The 13,023-nt window shown below is 35.8% G+C and overlaps 3 protein-coding genes and 1 long non-coding RNA gene across 5 annotated transcripts; 1 reads left to right on the top strand and 3 right to left on the bottom strand.

Annotated features, from left to right (window-relative positions):
- Window positions 1–584: 584 nt before the first annotated feature.
- Window positions 585–1,168, bottom strand: LOC109172474. Its single transcript, XM_019321633.1, has 2 exons — window positions 1,160–1,168; window positions 585–1,103 (listed from the first exon to the last, which is right to left on the bottom strand). Exons 1-2 carry the CDS (start codon window positions 1,166–1,168, stop codon window positions 585–587), a joined length of 528 nt encoding a protein of 175 aa, XP_019177178.1.
- A 502-nt stretch (window positions 1,169–1,670) lies between these two features.
- LOC109172569 lies at window positions 1,671–3,519 on the top strand. 2 transcript variants are annotated; one of them, XR_002052762.1, is made up of 4 exons: window positions 1,671–2,618; window positions 2,725–2,892; window positions 3,008–3,107; window positions 3,229–3,519. It is a non-coding gene; the product is annotated as an uncharacterized LOC109172569 (long non-coding RNA). The 2 variants fall into 2 exon arrangements; XR_002052761.1 differs by lacking the exon at window positions 3,229–3,519 and having other exon boundaries at window positions 3,008–3,222.
- Window positions 3,520–4,982: 1,463 nt separating this feature from the next.
- Window positions 4,983–9,211, bottom strand: LOC109172561 (protein CPR-5). The gene is made up of 5 exons (XM_019321737.1): window positions 8,756–9,211; window positions 7,883–7,942; window positions 7,622–7,657; window positions 6,650–7,504; window positions 4,983–5,760 (listed from the first exon to the last, which is right to left on the bottom strand). The coding sequence occupies exons 1-5, from the start codon at window positions 9,128–9,130 to the stop codon at window positions 5,194–5,196; spliced, it is 1,893 nt and encodes a 630-aa protein (XP_019177282.1). The 5' UTR covers window positions 9,131–9,211; the 3' UTR covers window positions 4,983–5,193.
- Window positions 9,212–10,815: 1,604 nt separating this feature from the next.
- LOC109172568 (nuclear transcription factor Y subunit B-1-like) lies at window positions 10,816–11,783 on the bottom strand. The gene has a single exon (XM_019321749.1). It carries the CDS (start codon window positions 11,620–11,622, stop codon window positions 10,954–10,956), a length of 669 nt encoding a protein of 222 aa, XP_019177294.1. The 5' UTR covers window positions 11,623–11,783; the 3' UTR covers window positions 10,816–10,953.
- Window positions 11,784–13,023: the final 1,240 nt, after the last annotated feature.

Raw genomic sequence — 13,023 nt, 5'->3', positions numbered from 1 at the left:
ACAAACACACAATTATGAATAAAAGAGGTTCTCTTTGAGCTATTATCATATTGTCTACTCTATGGTATTCATATACACGGGGATTAACCATATCAAGAGAATTAGAGAAATTTAAACCAAAAGTAGTATTTATTTAGACTATCACTTTAAACTAAATATTTAGATTAGCGTTATTACAAAGTTGCAAACATTTATTTTAATGACAATTATAATCAATCTCTCATATATTATCTTGAATTTATATACTTTAAATTGTCGATTTAAATAAACAAAATTCAACATTTATTTATCTCATAAGCATCTCCTATATAATATTGCATTGATATACTTTGAAATAGTTATTTAAAAATAATCATTGAGCATTATCCTATTCGCGCAAAGTGCATAAAAAAACTAGTATTAATATATAAGTATTTTTTTTGAAGGTAAACTGCGTATATTAATCAATCAAATCTGAAACAAACATAGGAGGATCGTCCTCCCATGCCATAGAGTCCGCCTGTGAATAGGCTGCTAAAGCTAACGAATGTGCTAAAAAGTTAGTCGTACGAGGAATAGAAATAACAGAGCACGAAATAAAAGAACTAACTAAGCAAGTCCCGACATGCTGAAACAACTACACCATCATAGGAGCGAAACTCCGTCGCTGTAGTAGTAAGGGCGTGACAAAGATTTGAGCAATCCGTCCGTAGGACAACCTCCGTTACACCACGATCTATGAGCCAGGAAAGGGTCTCCTTGCATGCGAATGCTTCCGCCATGAAAGGACTTTGGCAGGTTGGTAGAGGACCGTTCTTGGCTGCAACGAAACCACCGTCCGCACGCTGCAAAATGAGGCCAAAAACACCCATCCCAGATGCGGCCACATAACCCGCATCAAAGGAACACCGCAAGCGTTCCTCAGTCCGTGCAGCGCTCCCGGCTGCAACCTGCCCTGCGTCTCCCGCTGCTGCCACCGTACCATGCTGCCGCGCCGGAGGGACAACCGCCGCACGCCACGCATCAAGAGCTGCCGTGGCAATTGCATGCACGCGACGAGGGATCCCCAGCTTGAACTCCCAAACGGGCCGTATTGCGTTGCCTCCATAGGTGGTACATGATGGCTAGCATAGAAAGTGGTTGTCATCAACTTTCTGGAACAAGGCTTCAAGCCACACACCAAAACCATCTCCCACCATACACTGCACCATCAATCCAGAAATATTCCATACACATTTAAAATAATCACATAACACTAGATTATGCAAAATATTTTCAGAGCAAAGTCCACACAAAGGGCATGCTAGAGGGATCTCTACCCTCCTATTTATTAAGGTGTCCATAGTGGGGAGCACATCACTCACAGCTCTCCACAAAGAAAGTTTTCCACTTAGGGGGTACTTTTAGTTCCAAATTCTATTCCATGATGAGAAGCCATTGATTACCTTGTTTTGTATTTACAAATTCCTTTCAAATATTCAGTCACAAAATATTAATAAATTACGATTTAATGACCCTGTATGTATTTATAAATTCTCTTCTAGTCTTCTACAATTATTATTTATTGATTTAAAAACACAATTTATATTCTAAACATTCACAATTCACAATTATAATACAAAAAATAAACGTTTAGGACCAGAGTCTACATCGCAAGGTGGTCAATGGTATAATAACTCAACTAAGTTTCCATTCTCCCAAACTCAAACATCTGTGTATACAGTAGAAAAAGGTGGCTAAAGGGTTTCTTACACTTCTCCCGTTTTCTTCCCAAATTCATCAAAATGTCTTTTGTTCCCAAAATCTTGTGAGATTGGAATGAGAATCGAGCGATTTTAACTTCTTTTTTTTTTCGAAGAAAATCCGAAGTGGATGCAGTGGATGGATGTAATAAATGAACTGCCAGCAGAAGTGAAGGAAAGGATTTTGGAGTGCTTGCCTTTTCGAGACGCGGCCAGAACTGCTGTGCTCTCAACTCACTGGAAGGATGTTTGGTTGCGGCATGGGCGGAGGATGTTTGGTTGCGGCATGGGCGGCTTGTGTTTGATCGGGAGTTTTTTGAATGCTTCTCAAGGTACGAAGATGATGATGAGAAAGAAATGGCTCAGATTAGCGCAATAAATGATATTCTCTTGCTCCGTGCTGGATCCGTTAAGAAATTTACTCTACACCTTAGCGAAGAATCGGATCCTATGCCCCAGTAGTCTGATTTAGATCTGTGGTGTCGTTTTCTTTCGAGAAATAAAAATGCTCTAGAGGAACTTAAGTTGTTTATTGCACGTACCCATAAGCTGCCATCTTGTATATTCTCGTGCTGAACAATTAAGCAACTCACTCTGGGCGGTTTAGTTTTCGATTTGACGATCCCTCGCCCTGGATGTATATTTCCCAACCTCACTTCATTAGTTTTCTGCGGTGTTGAATTTAGTGATAACATTAAGGGAATTGGCTACACTATTCCTAATCTTGAGGAGCTGTCAAGGGATCTCTAATTTTGAGATCTGCAGTCCAAAACTTGAAATATATGCTGTTGCTGGTTCTCTGTTTGAGAGGAAGCTTGATGAATCCAGATGTTTTACGCGTTATTTGAATACAATTAAGACCCTTACCTTGAGCCCCGGTTTGTTGCCGCGGTGCCGGTGAGAATCTCTACTTTCGCATTTTCTTCCTTTATGCAAATGGATTGATTGTAGGAAGGATTGACAGAGTTAGTTCTTTCAATGCTCATATAATCTTTTTTTGAAGTGTAAAAATGCAGAAATAGCCAGAGTGACATTCCCAACAGCAATAAATTTGGAAGTGATTTATCTGTATGAGTTTAATGTTTCATGTCGAGAGCAGCTTGCCTTTGTTTTGCAGTTGCTTCAGAATTCCCCCATCCTATGTATGCTGAAGATTTTGGCACTCAATAGTGTAAGACACAAAACCCCTTTGGAGTTTGGACTAATTATATATTTGGCAATCATATATGATTGTTTTCTTTTCAATTCCTTATTAATTTCATCTCCTCATGGTTGTTGTGTTGTAGCTATGTTGTTGTGATATAGCAACGGGTACAAGACTTATGGAGGATCCAAACAGTTGCATTATTAAGCAGGATCTGAAGATTCTTAAAACAATCATGATTGGTGGGTTTGGTGGATCTACACTTGAAATGCTTTTTGTGAAAATGTTACTTTCAAAAACTCCTGCACTAAACATAGTTTTTATTATTGTATATGCTGATGATATCTCCGAGGATGTCTATAGACGCTTAATGGAGTTGACGCTTTTTCCTCGTGCATCTCAGAAAGTAAAATTTGCTTGCATTGAACGAAAGGACAAATTGTTTTCATTGAACAATGAAAACGGCACCCGGCTCCTCTTTCGGACTATTTGAAAACATATGTTTTTTTTTTTAACCTTGTAGGAATTTAGTATGATGAAAGCTAGCTCCATGGGTTCAGTTTAGTTTGGATGTAAAGGATGATGCACCTTGTTGGAGTAGACTCCAAGAATGTTCTTCTTTTTGCTAATGTTAATTGTACTAGATTTTACATATGCTGCTGGTGTTTCTTATTAACTTAAGTTGTTAATGATGTTAAATGAAATGACATGTACATCATGCTTGATGTGTTGGGTATTTCTATTATCTTTTCTTTATTTGCTTTAAAAAGTTAAATTTAGTTTCATGAAATGCTGTGTTGGTGATCTCTAATTAGGAAAATCTCTGAATTGAGAGATTCAAACTTTACACTGTGAAGCACTGAAGCTTGAGAATAGTAATTTTCAACACTCCTAGCAGAGAAGTTGGATTCCATTCTGGTAACTAAATAAAGAAGACACCACATCTTGGTCAAATTTATAGTTTATTTCTCATATGTAGTTTGCAAACTATTATACAGGACTCAATACACATCCTTGGGTATTGCGGGGTTTTCCTCGTATCCAATAATAATAATAATAATAATAATAATAATAATAAGGAAAAATAACACTTTTTCCCCCTGTTGTTTACATATAGCATATTTTCCCCCTGTGTTGTTTATGTAACCACTTTATCCCCTCATTTCACTTTTTTATTATTATTATTATTATTATTATTATTATTATTATTATTATTATTATTATTATTATTAGATAATGGATGGAAGGGTCCCGTTCACTACCAACAACCACATATTCTACCTTTCCTGAACAACCACATATTCTACCTTTCCTCCCAAATAGTCTAAATAAGGATGTACAACTAGAACACCTCCATAATATAGCTTTATAGTGTACACATACTCATCTTCCCCAACATCTAAGAAATAATAGCAAAATAGTAATACAATATTTAGAGTCATTAAATAATAATAATAAAAAAAAAGGATATATCACAAGTCCAGGAAACATAAACAAATACTTATTAAAAAAAAAAAAAAAAAAAAAAAAAAAAAAAAAAAAAAAAAAAAAGCAAACAAATATGGATAAGCAGCCATACAAATTGCACTATCCAAATCTCCCATTTCGAAAATTTTCAATCTTCAATTTCTTAGAATATAATCATATACAAGTGCAATGAAGATATAAGGTTTCAAGAAAAAAACTTACAGTTTGGAGTTTTATCCAATCCAAGCACCCTCCTGCTACTCATGGTTGCACTAGTTTCTTCCGATTGCTTCCGCGTATTCTTTGCTAGATTTTAGAGAATTTGGGTTCATCAATGGTAGAAGAGATTAGAGAGGTGTGGTTGTTGGAGTGAACGGGACCCTTCCATCCATTATCTAATAATAATAATAATAATAATAATAATAATAAGTGGAATGCTATTTTTATCCTCATATTTAACAGCCCTAACACTTATTTAACGGGGAGGGGGAAAAATAGCCACTTCAAAAACAATTGAAGGGGATAAAGTGATTACATAAACAACACAGGAAGAAAATATGCTATAGGTAAACAACACAGGGGAAAAAGTGTCATTTTCCCTAATAATAATAATAAATTAACAACCCAAAGTAAAAAAAAAAATGTGGTCATAAGAACAAGATGCTTGTTCCAAAATAATTTATAAAACTTTACAACTCAGTTAGCTTGATTCTTGAAAAGCCTGAAAATCCATTAACTCAGAACAAGGTTGACACTAAGGCTTATTACAAACACTATACTTACATGCATACCACAAAGATGATAAACTTCATACTTATTTCTCACAGTTGTTCCATAACCATGATTATGAATGAAGGCTTTTTACTCTTCTGAAGATGGTTTTAACTTTCCTCGGAAGTAGTCGACGGCCAGTGAAGAAAAGTGATCTTTCCATTCCCGGGGCCCAGCGAAAGGTACCAAACCGCACAGCAGTGGGAGAAACAGGAGCATTGTAGAGTAGAAGACAATTCTCCTCATCCAGTACGGAAATATAATACACATCCTGCTCTTTTCTAGCACAGTGCCTTTTTCTGGTGCAATGACAGGCCCGACGAGAATAATACACAAAGTTGAAATAAAGAAGTTTGAAAAGAAATGCAATAAGCATAAAGCCTCCCAATACAATAGCCAATGATATCCACTGCCTCCCAGTGTATCGACGCAAAGCTTTCCAGCAAGACCACACACTGCTCCTAATAATAACAGTATGAAAGTAACGGGCATTGCGTGATGTGAAGTAGCTGAACGCTGAAAAAGCAAATAAGCAACTACCAGGATCATTAGTGCACCAAATAGCATCCGAGATAGAACTTGAACTTGGCACCTCAGAGTCTGCAGTCCAGAATTGACAGATTGCATCGACTTTGGCATCCACCAAGACTTAGATTCCTAAGAAAAGATATACAACAAACAGAACACGATGGATTAGATGTCAAACATGATAACACTGGTAATATTATCTGCAATGAACTTTAGCTTTTGTCCATAGGTTCGTATCTTAAACATGCTGAGACAAAGGCAATACTGCTGGAGCCAGTAGCAGAAATTTAACATGATCATTTTCCCTTAAGAGTTAATACCATCTGAGGTCCTCCGAGTATAGTGGTTTTGCCACGTTTAGTCTTAAACTTTCAAATTGACCATCTGTGGTCCTTCGACTTTCAAATTTAACCATTTGTGGTCAAAGTTAACCATCCATGGTCCTTTAAGTTTTGAAATTTAACCAGTGGTGGTCCTGTTGAAAGGACCATGGTTGGTTAAATTTTAATAGTTGAAGGACTATGAGTGGTTAACTTGGATCACGAATGGTTAAATTTGAAAGTCGAAGGACCACATATGGTCAATTTAAAAGTTTAGGACTAAACGTGGCAAAACTACTCTACTCGAAGGACCTCAAATGGTATTAACTCTTTTCCCTTACTACCATGTTAACCTCATGTATAAAAAGTCATCATACAGGATCACACATTGCCAAAAATTTCTCTAAAATTTTCTACCTTAATCCACTTATAAGGTAATACAAACACCACCACCCCTCCCTAAAAAAGGGAAAAAATACACACACACACACACACAATTGCAAAAAGGATTTTTTTTTTTTTTTAATAAAAAAAAACTCTACTTCACCAATAGTAATATACAGAAGCTAAACAACCAACTTTTTTTTTTTTTTCTCAACTTTGAAGGGGGGACGAGTTAATTGAAGAGTTCAAAAATGCTAGAATCTAAAAAATGGAAATCATAAAATGAACAGAATCCAGAATGAAATATTCCTTACAGTGGAAGGTGTGCAGGCTGTAGTAGCTTCAGTAATTCTTTGGTGAGAATACACATATGTTCCATATCCAAGGCATCCCACCATAATGAAAAGGCCAGCAACAAGACAGTCAATACAGGTTTTGAGCAGCTCAATATGTTTTGCATCTTCTAATTGATTCTTAAACTTCTCAGCTTTGAAGGATGCCCTAGATATACCCAAAGATAATTTCCATCTCTCCAAAATATTAGCTTGGGAGTTAACAGCTAGCTGTCTTTCTTTAAGTTGCAACTTTTTGATCATAAGACCAATCTCAAATGTCTTAAGATCATTAGATCTAGCCTGCTCCACAACAGCCATTTCTAATGCGTTATGCTTGGTATTAGTAATTGCAGAGTAAGACGTGTTTGAAGAAACACAGGCTAACTGCTTTATTCTTTCTCTGTCATGAAGGGTAAGCTGATTCATTGATTCCACCAACATATTTGCATTTAGTTCATCTTGATTGCTTATTTGATGATTGGAAGTAATACTCTGCAAAGCTGGCTCCAAGTTGAACTCACTTAGATCAGGATAGGATGCAGAGTCTTCTAATCTGCACGGTGACTGCATATCCACCTCCAATATAGAAGATCCTCCAATTGTTGGTTGTTGGTGCTCTACTCCATTTTTTATAGAAGACTCACATGCAGGGTCTTCTAATCCATCCTTAAAATGCAAATTCACCTCTGAGATAGAAGTTCCTCTGTTTGCAGGTTTTTGGTGTTCTAGCCCATTCTTCATAGAAGACTCATTCACTAATCTCAGAGTCATCAATGTACTCCTAAATGATTTCTCAAAGTTCCTCACAAAAGACTCAAACCGATCCCCAAAAGCCTGTATGAATACAAGAAACACATTAGAGTACAAAATTCTAGACTAAAAATAGATGGGAATTGTGATAAAAGATCATACTGTGACCACAAGAATTAGCTGAAGGTGTTAATCTCTCACATTTGCCAAAGATTCCCGAACAGCCAAAGTGCAAATCTGAGAAGAAAAAGAACAATGGAAAAATATACATCATCAAACTGTGAGGATGCTTTGCAAAACTCATCCACTGAGGTATTTAATCGCATAACTAACAGTACTAACATGCATAGATGATTAGGTTTCATAACACAAGAATATATTCCTTGTAGTGCAGAAAGGAATTGAATACACACTGATGAATATTCATATAAGAATTATCCTAGAGAGGAGCACAGAATATACCGTAGAGAGATGATCCACTGACATATTATTTTCTATGGCTGCATCTTTCCTTTCCAATACCTAAAAGAGCATTGACAAAAATAAAATAAAAAACGAAACTTTAACCAGAGTGAAAGAGATAGAATCCTATCTAGGATGACTGTGGTGAATAGGTTGACAATTCATTTAAAGAATCAAATGGTATCAGAGTTGACCAGCAGGAATCTCACAGAAAGTTGAACTTTCAGGTCTTGAAATGGTAGTGCTAAAATGAAAAGAATAATCAAATACAATTTTCCCACAATCAATGGCAACAGGAAATCTTATACAGATTTCTAGGTGTACTAACTGTAATAACATCTCAAATATAATGTTATCGGCAAATCTGATGAAGGTCTCAAGTGTAATATCATCTTGATAAAAAGTTAAGAAATTTGCAAGTACAATAGTGGTCAAAGAACAAGACATTTATAGGTCTAGTGACATTGAACCTCCATATAATACCCAAAGACATTTCAATGAGCTCATAGGATAAAAATTACAGAATCGGCAGGCAAATCATTTAAGGGAAACAACCCAGATCAATCAAGAATCTACATTTGGATGCTAGCTTTCACTTTAAGATTAGTTCACTTTCAGCATTATAATTACTAGTTTCTCTTCATAATTCAATCACTAAATAATTTAAACACGATCGTCTCTAGCTATTTCAAGATTACATCTTTGGAACAATTTCTTTACACCTTAATTTTCATGTCTTCATTCATAACTTCCAACCATCTCAATACTCAAGATGAAATTTTTCAAAAACAAAATTTCAAACTTTTCCCTAAAAGCCGATATTTTCAATGTACGGAGTAACATAAACTACTAATCATAATTAACTACGTATACCTGAGCAAATACAGCTGCAATAGACATGCCAAGATGGAGAGCGACGGCATCAACATCGCCAGCCCTATGCCTGGCGGCCCCAGTTAGCGCTCTAGGGTTCCGGCGACCGTTCAAGACCCTAAACCCTCGTTGCTTCGAACCAGCAAACGACGTCGCACTCAAACAAGCCGAAGACGATGATGCCGTCGGCGAATGTGGGTCGGGGAGCTCCGGAGTCGCCGGCCTCCTCTTTTTCTTTATGTTCTTCCGCTTTGTGGCAGTGGCGGTGACGGAGGCCAATGGCGGCGGCGGAATTTCGGTTGTGGGATTGGAAGCGACGACGTCATTGACGGAGGCGGGTTCCTTCGGGGGATTGACGGGTTGGGTGGCGTCCATGGTTAGATTTGACGGCGAGGAAGTTGTATTTGATTTGAAAATGGAAAAGAGGGATTAGGGGTTGAGTTGATACACGCCAGAGTACCGTTAGTTGATACGTTTGCGGTTTGCCCACTCTATTTATATACACCTTTTAGATATATTATTATTATTATTGCTTGTCTTTCGTTGATTGTGAAAAAAAATAAAAATTATTTGTTCTATATTTTTGATGCAACTCAAAGAGAGATTTGAAATTTGAATTAAACATGTGTGTACTGAAACTGGATCCCTGATTATTCTTTCTAAATTTTATCTAATTGATTTGTCCATGCGGCATTATTTATTAGTTTTATATAATTAGAATTATAATGTTTATTAGTTTTATATAATTAGAATTAGAATGGGAGATCATGTGCTTGAGCCCCACTAAGGGTGTTATTGACTCTTTGTACTTTAGTACTTTGAGAAAGTAGATGCTTCAATACTTTGAGAAGTAACTATAAACAAATATTACTATGTACATTGTAACAGTAATACTAAAAAATATCTTAATTAACGTTAATTGATTATTTAATATAAATAGGGATGTTAACGAACCGAACATAAACGAACGGAGGTTGTTCATGTTCGTTTGTTAAGATTTTTGGAGTGTTCGTGTTCGTTTGTTAAGGTTTTTAAAAATCATGTTTGTGTTCGTTTGTTAAGCGTTCGTTAATGTTTGTTAACGTTCGCGAACGTGTTCGTTTACATTAACGAACATGTTCGTTAACATTAACGAACATGTTCATGAACGTGTTTGTTAACAAGCACGTTCATGATAATGTTCATTAATATTTGCGAACATGTTTGTTCACGTTCGTGAATGCTTAATAACCAAACAAATGAACATGTTCATGATCACAATTTGTTAGTGAACAAGAAATAATATATGTTCACGAAAAATAGCCAACAGGTAACCCAACTACAAAGAGAATACAAACAAATATTAAGCGAACACAAACAAGCTTGTTCATGATCTCTTAGCAAACGAGCTTACAACTGTTCAGACTTTTATCGTTTATAAATCGAGCTTTAAATTTTGTTTGTTAATATTCGTTTATCTTAATAAACGAACATAAACGAACACTAACCGAACACGAACACGAGTAGTTTATCGAAAACTCTATTCGCTAACACCCCTAAATATAATCTCATTCAATTCATTCTCACTTTCGATAACACGACAATTACAGTTAAATAATAATTAAAATTATTGTTAATTTTATTAAAACAAAATATGAAGGAAAAAATTAAAAATGGTAGCCTTATAAATTAGCTTCACTTTGGTTGTTATAGCAGCAAGGAGGAAAATGGTAAAATGGACGAATCTAAATTTGCCAATAACCCCTATAGTTTTTCATGGTTAATGGCAACCATGGTGCCAATATGGAGGCAATATAATCATATATTTGAATTATGAAATTATATATTAATCATATTTATTATCGATGAAAATGTGGAACGATATAATTTTAAATTATTGTGGCAAGTAAATGAGAGTTAGAAGTGTAATAAGGCATACTAATTAATAAAAGACTATAATAATGACATAATAGTTGAAAAATTAAAAGTAAAATTTGCTTTAAAAATATGTTTACAGTAATTTATAAATTAAAAGAAGAAATAAAAGATGCGAATAAGAAATTCATTTATATATATAAACATTAGTTAAATGCTACTGAAATTAAAATTCGAATTCAAGACTTCTCTGAATTAGCCTTCTCTCTTATGGTAGAATGCCATATCATATCATATCATATCAGTGTGGTATGCATAAAATATAAATAAAATAAAATAAAAGTCTACCATTCAATAATCCCATGGAGATTATCAGTGGTTGCCATGGCGGTCCTCTGAACATTTCCATCAATTCCTTTGACCGCCTTCCCCATACTTATCATCACTCCACCACCGCCTCCATTGTTGCTGCTCATCTGAAGAAGATGAGCCTCGCCGCCGCCATACCCAATAATCTTCGGGAAGCTTCCATTGATAAAATGGCCGCCGGGAGAAGCAGCGCCGCCGCCGACGATATTGTTATTATAATTATTATTGTTGGGAGAAGAAGTTGGCGAATGTTCATTATTGGCGTCGTTTCTGGCCATGGAGTTCTTCTCCCCCTCCGTTTCTCTGTACTTGTTGAGGTAAGCCTTCAAGGAGGCGACGTAGTTCTCGAAGCCCAACGTGGTCATCGCCCACAGCAGGTCGTCGCCGTTGATGGTCTTGCGCTTCTCCCGCTGGCACTTGTCGGAGGCCTCGCCGGTGATGAAGCTTATGAACTCCGACACGCATTCCTGGACGGTCTCTTTCGCTTCCTTGGATATCTTGGCGTTGGCGGGGAGGGCTTTCTTCATGATCCGGCTCACGTTCGCTATGGGGAGGAACCGGTCCAGCTCTTTTGAGGAACCCGTGTCCGGCGGCGAGTTGCCGGATAATGGGCTCCCGGGATGGGCGGCTCTCTTTCCGGTCATGATCTTCAAAAAGGTTTGGTTTGGTTTGGATCGGAGCTTTTGGGGTTGTGGAGATCGATCAGAACGAAGTCTGTGAGGGGAGAGATCAGATTTGGGGTTTTAATATTAATGAGAGAGAGAAAATAAAATAATATAATAATGGTTAATAGAAAAGAGTGGACAGGCGGTTTGATGGAGACACAAAGGGATATAAACTCATGAAGAGAGGCATTTCAAACTAATTAACTTTGGTCTTTGGACATGAAAAAATGTGGAATCTTGGGAGGAAAGTGGAGCATTCATTTTATATATATATATATATATATATATATATATATATATATATATTAACATCACTAAATCAAGTAAATTAATATTTTTAGAGTTAAAAATGAAAACTTGTTGTCACAAAGTGTGCGTGAACTAAATTGAAAGATGTCATGTTAGTAAAAATTAAAATCATAACGTTTATATATGAGAGTCATAGTTCATTTATTGGACTATTCCTTTCTGGATGAATGATATGTTGTATGACACACATATTTACTTACCCTTAAAAATTGCTAGCATAATAATAATATATAATAACAAGTTTTTATGCACACTTGTTTGTTAAATGTGGCTCTTGGGGTATAATTTAGTGGTGCAAATGTTAGAGTGAAGTAAGTCTCAAAAATGTTGGTAGCCATAAGGTAGGGGTTTGATTTTGATCTATCCGTAACACATAATATAATCTTATATATAATTGCTAGTGTCGTAGTAAGTTTTTAATTCATGATTCATCATCAAGACATATATAGTATTTTACCTCATACAACATTTTAGAGGCAAGTTGGTGGAGAGCTCTCAATTAAGTTTAGAGTTCGTTTAACTTTTTATAAAGATTAAACATACATTTTTATTTAATATTGTTTAACTTTTTATAAAGATTAAACCTACATTTTTATTTAAGATCATAAGTTAATTTAGACTCTTGATTATAGTCATTGTCGAAAAACTTTAATCTTGTTAGGATGGAAAGAGTGGAATATTTATTTAAGATCATAAGTTAATTTAGACTTTTGATTATAGTCGATGTCACACAAAGAGCCTCTACTGAGACTTGAACTCACAACATTCCAAATGAAAATCCAACCCGGGTACCAATAGACCATATAGTCTTGGTAATTACATAACAACATAAATATAATACGTACTACTCCATATATATTTTTCGAATGAAGGGGAAATTAAAATTTAATTTGTAGTTATTATTTAACAGTGTGCACTAGATAAATTTTGTTATTGTGTAATAATAACCTACAAAGACCCTATGCAATTAACTCGATCCAAAAGTGCTGATAAAAATCGAATCATGACATTCGGCTAGCACGATAATTATGCTTCACAAACTCTTTTAGGTCCGGGCAATATTAGTCTATA

Source organism: Ipomoea nil, unplaced genomic scaffold (genome assembly GCF_001879475.1).
Source record: "Ipomoea nil cultivar Tokyo-kokei standard unplaced genomic scaffold, Asagao_1.1 scaffold0418, whole genome shotgun sequence".
Taxonomy (NCBI): domain Eukaryota; kingdom Viridiplantae; phylum Streptophyta; class Magnoliopsida; order Solanales; family Convolvulaceae; genus Ipomoea; species Ipomoea nil.
The sequence above is the reverse complement of the archived record's forward strand: the minus strand, read 5'-3'. Positions and strand labels throughout refer to the sequence as shown.

Coding starts and splice junctions, on each gene's coding strand:
- LOC109172568 (XM_019321749.1), bottom strand. CDS start 11,622: ATGACCGGAAAGAGAGCCGCCCATCCCGGGAGCCCATTATCCGGCAAC.
- LOC109172561 (XM_019321737.1), bottom strand. CDS start 9,130: ATGGACGCCACCCAACCCGTCAATCCCCCGAAGGAACCCGCCTCCGTC. Junction 7,505..7,621: donor TTCGGGAATCTTTGGCAAAT/GTGAGAGATTAA, acceptor GTATTCATACAG/GCTTTTGGGGATCGGTTTGA. Junction 5,761..6,649: donor CAGCCTGCACACCTTCCACT/GTAAGGAATATT, acceptor ATCTTTTCTTAG/GAATCTAAGTCTTGGTGGAT.